At 52.1% G+C, this 10,000-nt stretch overlaps 4 protein-coding genes across 4 annotated transcripts in view; all 4 read left to right on the forward strand.

Annotated features, from left to right (window-relative positions):
• Nucleotides 1-243, forward strand: part of ENH_00019660 (hypothetical protein) — a gene marked incomplete at both ends in the record, with an annotated part of 741 nt that extends 498 nt beyond the window's left edge. The window contains one exon of the mRNA XM_013579390.1: nucleotides 1-243. This exon is cut by the window's left edge and continues 498 nt beyond it. Within this exon, the coding sequence (XP_013434844.1) occupies nucleotides 1-243 (243 nt within the window).
• Nucleotides 244-297: 54 nt separating this feature from the next.
• Nucleotides 298-1,915, forward strand: ENH_00019670 (hypothetical protein; the record flags this gene model as incomplete). Its single annotated transcript, XM_013579391.1, has 4 exons — nucleotides 298-381; nucleotides 705-762; nucleotides 1,389-1,502; nucleotides 1,833-1,915. The coding sequence occupies 4 exons, from the start codon at nucleotides 298-300 to the stop codon at nucleotides 1,913-1,915; spliced, it is 339 nt and encodes a 112-aa protein (XP_013434845.1).
• Nucleotides 1,916-3,973: 2,058 nt separating this feature from the next.
• On the forward strand, nucleotides 3,974-6,477 carry ENH_00019680 (hypothetical protein, conserved; the record flags this gene model as incomplete). Its single annotated transcript, XM_013579392.1, has 4 exons — nucleotides 3,974-4,868; nucleotides 5,155-5,870; nucleotides 6,165-6,278; nucleotides 6,370-6,477. 4 exons carry the CDS (start codon nucleotides 3,974-3,976, stop codon nucleotides 6,475-6,477), a joined length of 1,833 nt encoding a protein of 610 aa, XP_013434846.1.
• A 1,253-nt stretch (nucleotides 6,478-7,730) lies between these two features.
• Nucleotides 7,731-9,584, forward strand: ENH_00019690 (hypothetical protein; the record flags this gene model as incomplete). The annotated part of the gene is made up of 3 exons (XM_013579393.1): nucleotides 7,731-8,295; nucleotides 8,607-8,861; nucleotides 9,457-9,584. The coding sequence occupies 3 exons, from the start codon at nucleotides 7,731-7,733 to the stop codon at nucleotides 9,582-9,584; spliced, it is 948 nt and encodes a 315-aa protein (XP_013434847.1).
• Between the last annotated feature and the right edge of the window lie 416 nt (nucleotides 9,585-10,000).

Genomic DNA, 10,000 nt, shown 5'->3' on the forward strand with positions numbered 1-10,000 from the left:
AGTAGCGGTAGTAGCAGCAGCGGAAGTATAAGCAGCATCGTCATCATCACTATCAGCAGCAGCTGCAGCGGCAGCAGCAGCAGCAGCAGCAGCAGTAGCAGCAGCAGCAGCAGCAGCAGCAGCAGCAGCAGCAACGGAGAGCAGCGACTGAAGAGGCACGAGAGAAGCAGCAGCCCCAGCAGCAGCAAAAAGGGGAAAAAGCAAAAAGGAATTTTAGAAAAGAAAAAAGAATTTGGAAAATAAAAAAGAAAAAATAAAAAAGAAACAATTTAAAGACAGCAGCAAATAAAGGCAGAAATGAAATCCCCAGAGGGAGCAGCAGCAGCAGCAGCAACAGCAGCAGCAGCAGCAGCAGCAGCAAGGAAGCCTTTAGTTGCGAAAGTGAGAAGCAAAAAGCAATCAAAGGAAATAAAAATAAATTAAAAAATTAAAATAAAAATATTTCTTGAAAATAAATTATAATAGTTTTAGTGCTGCTGCTGCTGCTGCAGTTCTTTTCTCCAGAGATATGATCTTGGACACTTTCTTTTTACTAAAACTTGCTGCTGCTACTGCTGCTGCTGCTGCTGCTGCTGCTGCTGCTGCTGCTGCTGCTGCTCGTAGTCTATGCTTCTGAATGCAGCAGCAGATTTTCTTTTTAAAATTTTGTCCAAACCCTAAACCCTAAACCCTAAACCCTAAACCCTAATTTGTTTGATCTCCAGGAGGCTCCAGTTTGGCGCCCTGATGACGTAGAGAAGATCGTGGCCGAGACCCTCGACGGTATATAAGCTGCTGCTGCTGTTCCTGCTGCTGCTGTTCCTGCTGCTGCTGCTGCTGCAGGTGTTGCTGCTGCTGCTGCTGCTGCTGGTGTTGCTGCTGCTGCTGTTGTTGCCGCTGCTGCTGCTCTTGCTGCTGCTGCTGCAGCCATGAGCTTCGTGTCATATAATTACTTTTGTTTATTTGTTTAATTGGATTACTGTTTTGCCTTTGCAGCTCTCTTGCATTTCAGCCTTTTCTGTTTGCTGCTGCTTCTGCTGCTGCTGCTGCTGCTGCTGCTGCTGCTTCTGCTGCTGCTGCTGCTGCTGCTTCTGCTGCTGCGTCACTGCTAGCAACTATCGCTCCCACCTACTGATTTTCTCCTTCATGTCCCGATTTATTATTTTATTTTTGAATTAAATAATTAATTTAATATTTTAATTTATAATTAAATTGATTTGTGTGGTTTTAAAGCAGCAATTGGGGAGTTTGCTGCGGCTCGTCCGGGGCTGGCGGCTGCGAGCGGTGGCTGGTTTTGGGGCTTCCGTGGGCAGTTTGGGGCCAAAAAAGGGGCCAAATGAATTAAAAAAAAGGAAAATAAATCAAAAATAATAAATTAAATTCATTTATTTCTTTTTTTGCGCATTTAGACCTCTTAAGAGGCCTCAACTACGAAGAAGTCCAGGCCAACAAGCTCCTGGACAAGATCTGCGACTGCTGCATGCAGCGCCTCGCGGGGCTGAAGGGTCCTTTTAAATTTGTCGGTGAGTTTTAAATTAAATTAAATTAAATTAAATTAAATTAAATTAAATTAAATTAAATTAAATTAAATTAAATTAAATTAAATTAAATTAAATTACTTTAATTAAATTAAATTAAATTAAAATTAAAATTTAATTCAATTTGAATTTCAACTCATTTCTTCTTCGGTACAATTTCGCGCAACTGGCGATCTTACAGTTCCCCACCATTTATTGCTACTTCTAATTTGCTGCTACTCAAAATTCCTGCTGCTGCTGCTGCTGCTGCTGCTGTTGCTGCTGCTGCTGCTGTCGCTGCTGCTGCTGCTGTTGCTGCTGCTGCTGCTGCTGCAGTTCATGCAGCAGTTGCAGAAAGAGGCGCGGGCAACCTAACGTTTGCTACTGCTGCTCAGTTTGTTCAAGGGCACGATGGTTAGGAAACCCTAAACCCTAAACCCTAAACCCTAAACCCTAAACCCCAAACCCTAAACCCTAAACCCTAAACCCTGCTAGACATTAAGATGTGAAGGAGCAAGCCGACGGAGGCGGCGCACAGCTAGTAGTCCTGTTGTTGCTGCTGCTGCTGCTGTTATGGTTTTTTGCTGCTGCTGCTGCTGCTGATACGGTTATTTGCTGCTGCTGCTGCTGCTGCTAACCAGCAGCTGCTTTTCTGCTGCTGCTGGTGCTGCCACTTCCAACCACCGCCATCGTTTTCAGTTGTTGCTTCTGCTGCAGCAGCTCCCTGCTGCCGTTGCTACTTCTGCTTTTGCTGCTGCTGCTGCTGCTGCTGCTGCTGCTGCTGCTGCTGCTGCTGCTGCTGCAGGTGTGGTGAGCTGCGTCTGGCCTGAAGAAAGAATCCACGACAGGGAGAGCCGCGGCATTAGAGCAGCAGTTCGAGTTTTCTGTTTTTCTTGTTGAGTTGCTGCAGCAGCAGCAGCAGCAAAACAAATTAAATTGTTGAATTGCTGCAGCAGCAAAACAAATTAAATTGTTGAATTGTTTTGCTGCAGCAGCAAAACAAGTTAAATTCAAAGTCATTTTAAGATACTCAAAAAGATAAAAAGTGAAGAGCTGGTACCTGCATGCCCTCTAGATGTGATGTTTGCTGCTGCTGCTGCTGCCGCTGCTGCTGGTGCTGTTGCTGCTGCAGCAGCAGCAAAAGCAGCAGCAGCAGCTGCTGCTGCTGCTGCCGCTGCTGCTGGTGCTGTTGCTGCTGCAGCAGCAGCAAAAGCAGCAGCAGCAGCTGCTGCTGCTGCAGCTCATCTCCTTTTTGCCTTTTTAGCTGCCAGTGGCCAGCCGCAGCTCACTGCCTCAAAGGAAGACACAAAACTGCTGCTGCTGCTTTGCTGCTGTGCATTTGAACTGCAGCAGCAGCTCTCATTTATTAATTAATTTATTACTTTTTATTTATTTATTTATTTATTTATTTATTTATTTATTTATTTATTGTTTGGAATTTATTTATTGATTTGTTTGGCTTTTGTTTGTTTGTTTCCTCCGTTCTTGTTTTGCTGCTGCTGCTGCTGCTGCTGCAGCTGAGGCTGTCTTGCGTGTCTGGGGGCAGCAGCAGCAGCAGCAGCAACAGCAGCAGCTTTTTTCTTCTTTTAATTTATTTATTTAATTGGCATTATGGAGTTACTTCAATTGTTTATTTCTTCGGATTTGTATTTAATGAAAGCACTTAAAACCGGAATTAAAGGAGTGAAGGAAAGAGCTGCGGGTTTCAGGTGTACATACACCGCAGGGGGCTGCAGCAGCCGGGAAGTGAAGAAGCGAAAACTGAGGACCATTTGTCATTTAAAATCTTTTTTTGTTATTTTATTTATTTTAAATTGAAAATAAATGGAGTTTTTCTTTTATTTATTTCAAATCGAGAAGAGATGAAGTTTCTCCGCGACAGAAGTGACTGAGACAGCTAGACACGAATCCGGCGAAGCAGCGCCGCGCATGCACTCCAACTGCTGCAATTGTTGCGGAAATGTGCATTAAATAAGTTTTAAAAACGAAAATAAATTAAAATAAATATTTAATGAAAGCAAATTCGAAAGAAGAGCATGCAGACGCGAGCTGCAGCTCGGGTGTCTGTACAGCTCGCGGGCCCCGGCGGCGCTGCATGCGCCGTTTGCGCTGTTTTGAGTTAAATTTTTAAACAAAACTGGACAAAAGCATTTATAATTGCATTTAATTTGTTTTTTGGCATTTAATTCCCCCAATCTCTCGCGATTGTGGCTCGTTTCGGCTTTTTTCGCTGCTGTTGTGCTGCTGCTGCTGCGCTGCTGCAGCAGCAGCTGCTGCTTGGCGCTGCTGCTGCAGCTGTCTGTACACCGGAGGCGTCTGCACACCTGAGGAGCTGCCTGTACACCTGAGGAGCTGCCTGTACACCTCAGCAGCAGCTCGAAGCAGCCCCGAAAGCCCCTCTTCTTCCCTCACTTCTTTTATTTTGTTTTTTTCTTTTTTAATTTTGCTGCAATGGCAGGAGCAGCGCAGCAGGAGAAATGAGCTTGTTGGTTCGGGTGTACAGACAGCTGCGCGCAGCAGCAGCGCGGCTCTGCCGCCGGCTGCTGCTGCGCACTGCTGCTGCTGCTGCGCTGCTGCTGCTGTGCTGCTGCTGCGTCTACCTGCACCTGCAGGGGGCGGCTCCGGGGGGCGGCGCGCAGCAGCAGCCGCTGCGGCAGCAGCTGCAGCAGCTGCTGCTGCTGCTGCAGCAGCGGCTGCGCCGCAACGCAGCAGCAGTAGTCCTCAGCATCTGCAGCAGCTTGCAGGCCCTCAGGGGCCCCCTGCTGCTGCTGCTGTCCATCTGGGGGGCCCTTCTTGTGGACTTTTGCTGCTTGCTGCTGCTGTGGTGGCAGCTGCTGCAGCCTGTTGCTGCTCCTGCTGCAGCTCGCGCGGCGCAGCTGTTCCTGCAGCTGCAGCCGCAGCAGCAGCTGCTGCTGGCAGCAGCAGCAGCAGCAGCACCTCTTGCCTACTTCCTCCGCCTCAGCCAGCGGCTGCTGCGGCTTCGTGCTGCAGCAGCAGCAGCATATAATTCCTTCACAGCTTATATGGTGGCGGGGGCCCCCCTGGCCCTCGCGCTGCTGCTGCACTGCTGCTGCTGCTTGCTGCTCGGCAGCAGCAGCCTCTGCTGCTGCCTCCAGGCCCTTTGGCTGCCGCTGCCGCTGCTGGGCACTGCAGCATTTGCTGCTGCTAACTTCGACGTATTCAGGGGCCTCCTCGCCCCCCCTGCTGCTGCTGCTGCTGCTGCTGCTGCTGCTGCGGGCCCAGCTGCTGCGGCCATTCAGGACGCACCCGCAGCAGCAGCAGCAGCAGCAGCAGCAGCAGCAGCGAGGACGGAGAAGAGACTCCGGGCCCTTCGCTCCCTTACCTTCTGGCTGACGCTGTGGCTCCTTCAGGGTTAGCTGCTGCTGCTGTTGCTGCTGCTGCTGCTGCTGCAGTTGCTTCCGCTGCGTTTGCTGCTGCTGCTGCTGCTGCTGTTTTTCGTGCTGCGGCTTTCTCTGTTGCCGCTGTTCCGGCCTGTTGCGCTGCTGCACTTGCTGCAGCAGCAGCAGCACTTAGCGCACTTCTCGCCCCTTGCGCTGCTGCACTTGCTGCTGCTGCAGCAGCAGCAGCAGCAAGATCAGCAGCAGTAGCAGCAGCAGCAGCAGCAGCAGCAGGAAGGTTGTATGTTGTGTCTGCGCAGGCGTCAGCAGCATGGGGAGCGACTTGCTGCTGCTGCTGCCGCTGCCGGGGAAGGCAAGAGCAGCAGCAGCAGCAGCACCGCTGCACTTCTTTTTGTCCTTTTTGCTGCTGTCGCTGCTGACGGGGGGCAGCAGCAGTTTGCTGCTGTTTGTGTACAGCCAGAAGGCAGTAAGAGCAGCAGCAGCAGCAGCAAACGCATGCAGTCGCCGCTGCCTGGGGCTGGAGCTGCTGCTGCAGCAGCAGCAGAAGCAGCAGCAGAAGCAAAAGCAGCACTTGCTGCTCCTCGCAGAGCAGCAGCAGCAGCAGCTCGCCGCAGCCGCAGCGCCACCCGCAGCAGCAGCAGCAGCAGCAGCAGCAAGAAGCAGCAGCAAACCAGTTGCTTCCACGCTGCAGCTGGCCAGGGCCTTTCGCCTAGATGAGGGAGAAGTGCTGCTGCTGCACTGCCTCTCTGACTATTCCCCTTTGGAGGAGACGCAGCAGCAGCAGCAGCAAGCAGCAGCAGCAAGCAGCAAGTCGCTGCTGCACAGGCTCAGCTCTGCAGCAGCAGCGGCCCTGCGGGTGGCCCCGGCGCCCAGCAGCAGCAGCAGCAGCAGCAGCAGCAGCAGCAGCAGCTCGCTGGGGGCCGTGCTGCTGCCCGTGGGGGGCTGGCGTTTGCTGCTGCAGCAGCTGCTGCAGCAGCTGGGGCTGGTTGTGTCTCCCTTCGTGCTGCACCTGACAGTGAGCGGGCTGCGCTACGCGCCGCAGCTGCTGCTGCTGCTGCTGCCTTCGTTCATTCTGGGGCCGCTGCTGCTGCTGCTGCTGCGGGCGTGGCCTGCTGCTGGGGCGCTGCTGTGCCTCAGCCGCAGCAGCAGCAGCAGCAGCAGCAGCGTTGCTGCTAGGGTTTACTGGCTTTGCTTCTTCTGGGCTGCTGCTGCTGCCAGCAGCATGCACTCTACTCTAAGCCAACATGCTGTGCTGCGGCTGCTGCCGCTGCAGCAAACCAGGCTGCTGCTGCTGCTCTGGGCTGTACAGACAGCAGCGCAGGTCCTCTCCACTGTTGCCAAGCTCGACCCCCCAGACCCCACACTGCAGCAGCAGCAGCAGCAGCAGCAGCAGCAGCAGAGCTGCCAGTCGTCTACGAAAACTGTAAGCAGCAGCAGCAGCAGCAGTAGCAGCAGCCGCAGCAACAGTGCGGCAGCGCGCCGTAGACGCTGACGCTGCGACGCTGTGAGGCGAGCAGCAGCAGCAGCAGCAGCAGCAGCAGCAGCAGCAGCAGCAGCAGCAGCAGCAGCGACGCAGCAAAAGTGACCTGCTGCTGCTGCAGCGCTGCAGCAGCAGCAGCTAAGACAACGGGAATTGCAGTGTATGTCGCTAAAGCCAATCAACGAAACAGGCAGTAGCAGCAGCAGCAGCAGTTGCTGCTGCAGCTTTGCTGCTGCTGCTGCTGCTGCTCGTCGGCGGTGTTCGGTTGAAATGATGCATGCAGGCTGCTGAGGTGTACGTACACCCCACGGCCCGCCAAATGCAGGAAAGCAAAAATAGACAGATTAGAAAAGTCAAATAAATAAAAGCAGCAAATAGAAAAAGATAATTAGAATTAAAAGAAAGAAATAATAAAAAGAAAAAGAAATAAAAAGAAAAAGAATAGAAGAAGCAAAGAAGCTGCGAGACGCGAAAGGCAAAGACAAGAAAAAGAGAAATTAAAAAGAATTGACAGAAGATGTTAAAGACAATTAAAGACAAAAAGAAATAAAAGAAATAAAAAGAAAAAAGAAATAAAAAGAAAAAAGAAATAAAAAGAAATGAAAAAAGAAAAAATGAAAAGAAACCACGAGAAAGGGAAGCAACGCGCAGCAGCAGCAGCAGCAGCAGCAGCAGCAGCAAGAGACAAATAGCAGCAGCAGCAGCAGACAAGAAGCAGCAGCAAGAGAGCCCACCAGCAGCAGCAGGAGACAAACAAGAAGCAAAGAAAGAGACACAAAAGAAACAGCCTGCTGCTGCTGCTGCTGCTGCTGCTGCTGCGGAGCAGCAGCAGCTGCAGCAGCAGCGCAGCAGCACCAGAGGCGGCGGGCACAGGGGGCGCCACTCGGCCAATTTGGCCGATTTTTTTCGCGTTTTTTAATTAAAATAAAATAAAATAAAATAAAATAAAATAAATATTTTATTTTCATTTAATATCTCTCTGCCGCCTGTCGTGGCTCCGAGCTTTTTGATCCAAAGCTGACAAAAACTTTTCCGGATCCACTCGAGCGTCGAAGCGGAAGGAGTCCTGGTCTGCGGTGTACAGACACCCCAGCAGCAGCAGCAGCAGCAGCAGCAGCAGCAATGCACAGTGCACGGACACCGCAGCAGCGGCAGCAACGCACAGTGTACAGACAACGCAGCAGCAGCAGCAGCAGCGGCAGCAACGCAGAGTGTACAGACACGGAAGTAGCAGCAGCAGCAGCAGCAGCGTAGAGTGTACGGACACCCCGAACAGCAGCAGCAGAAGCGGAAATGCAGAGTGTATAAACACCACAGCAGCAGCAGCAGCAGCAGCAGCAGCAACACAGAGTGTACAGACACCCCAAACAGCAGCAGCAACAGCAGAAAAACAAAATGTACAGACACCCCAAACACCAGAAGCAGCGCGAAATGCAGAGAGAAAAGGCCAGCAGCAGCAGCAGCAACAGCAACGGCAGACGAGCAGCAGCAGAAGAAACAGCAGCAGCAGCAGCAGCAGCAGCAGCAGCAGCAGCAAAAGCTCACGTTTTTGCTCATTCAGGTCCGCACTGCCTCCCTTCCTGCGCTTCCTCCGTGCTGCAGCAGCGCAGCAAACAGCAACAGCGGGAAATTTCAGCAGCAGCAGCAGCAGCAGCCCGAAACAGCAGCAGCAGCCCGAAACAGCAGCAGCAGCAGTCAGAATCAGCAGCAGCACTGGAAACAACAGCAGCAACAGCTCCAGCAGCAGGAGAAGCAACAAAAGCAGCAGCAGCAGCAGCAGCAGCAGCAAACTCGCGCCCGCAGCAGCAAAACCCCAACAGCAGCAGCAGCAGCAAAACCGCGCCTGCAGCAGCAAAACCACAACCACAACAGCAACAGCAACAGCAGCAGCAGCAGCAGCAGCAGCAGCAGCAGCAGCTTGCCCTGGTTGTTGGTGTCCGGGTAGCTGGGCATGAGTTCTGTGGGCTGGGGCTTCGGACTTTCTTTGAAATAGTTGTGCTGCAGTGCAGCAGCAGCAGACAGCCGCTGCTCCGGGTCTGGCCGCAGCAGCTGCTGCAGCAGGTCCAGACCCAAGTCCGACAGCACCCCGCCATTCTGCATGCACAGCAGCAGCAAAACTCCAATTAATTAATTAATTAATTAATTAATTAATTAATTATTTATTTATTTATTTATTTATTTATTTATTTGTTTGTTTGGGTTTTTGGAGTCAAGTAGTTGCTTCGGGAAGAACAGCAAAAAAGGAAAAGTAACGGCCATGCAGCAACGCAGACAGCAGAAGTGCAGCAGAAGCAGCGATAGCAGCAGCAGCAGCAGCAGCAGCAGCAGCAGCAGCAGCAGCAGCAACAGCAACAAAAACAACAACAACAGAAACAACAAAGCAACAAAAACAACAACAGCAACAGAAACAACAGCAACCACAACAGCAACAAGAGCAACAACCACAACAGCAACAACAACAAAGCAACACCAAAGCAGCAGCAGCAGCAGCAGCAGCAGCAGCAGCAGCAGCAGCAGACCCCCATGGTGAGGTGTTTGGAGGGGGGCGGGAAAACTTCGCGCCAAGAAGGCGGGCAGTTCGGCAGCCGCGGAAGAGCTCTGGACTTCACCAGCGGCAGCTCATTGAAGCCCGGCCAAGTTTCTTCAGACTGAGTCCCTGAGCAGCAGCAGCAGCAGCAGCGCAGCAGCAGCAGCAGCGCAGCAGCAGCAGCGCCAGGTGCAGGTGCAGCGGCAGCAGGTGGAGCGGCACTAGCAGCCGCAGTAGTTGCAGCAGGAGCAGCAGTGGCAGCAGCACAGCAGTGGCAGCAGCAGCCGCCGCAGCAGCAGCAGCAGCAGCGCAGCAGCAGCAGCAGCGCAGCAGCAGCAGCAGCGCAGCAGCAGCAGCAGCAGCGTCGGCTGGCTGTCCGCGTCAGTGTGGCTTCTCTTGAACTGCTGCAGCTGCTTCTGGGTTTGTTTTGTTCGCTTTTTCTGTTTAAATTATTTAAATTATGTTTTAAAAATTAAATTTAAAATTAAAAATTATATTTTAAAATTAAAATTAAATTTTAGATTTATTTTAATTTCATTTTCTCACCACAAAGTCGCCAAATTTTGCTCAGAGTGTCAAATTCGCCTTGGCCAGCAAACAGCGGCCGACGCAGCAGCAGCTCCCCGAAGATGCAGCCTGCAGCACAGCAGCAGCAGCAGCAGCAGCAGCAGCAGCAGCAGCAGCAGCAGCAGCAGCAACAACAGCAGCAGCACAACAGATAAGTGAATTCGAGCAACTGACTGAACTGAATAATTCATTCGCTTGCTCTCTAATACAAAGGTAAACGCTGACACAAGCTGGAGAAGCAGCAGCAGCAGCAGCAGCAGCAGCAGCAGCAGCAACGCTGCGAGTTCACAGGCACACAAGTTTTTTCCGCATTAAACAAGCAGCACATTTCTCTACCTATTTCTGCTGCTGCTGCTGCTGCTGCTGCTGCTGCTCGTCGTACTAATCCTACCACTGCCACCCCTGCTGCAGCTGCAGCAGCTGCTATTGCTGCTGCTGTTGCTGCTCGCACTACTCCTAAGCTCCAGCCGCTGCTGCTGCAGCTACGCTGCTGCTGCAGCTGCTGCAGCTACGCTGCTGCTGCAGCTGCTGCAGCTTCCTTCCTCACTGCCCGTACAGCGAAGCCTACAGC

The sequence above is a fragment of the Eimeria necatrix genome, genomic scaffold (assembly GCF_000499385.1).
Source record: "Eimeria necatrix Houghton genomic scaffold, Enh_scaff166, whole genome shotgun sequence".
In the NCBI taxonomy this organism is placed as follows: domain Eukaryota; phylum Apicomplexa; class Conoidasida; order Eucoccidiorida; family Eimeriidae; genus Eimeria; species Eimeria necatrix.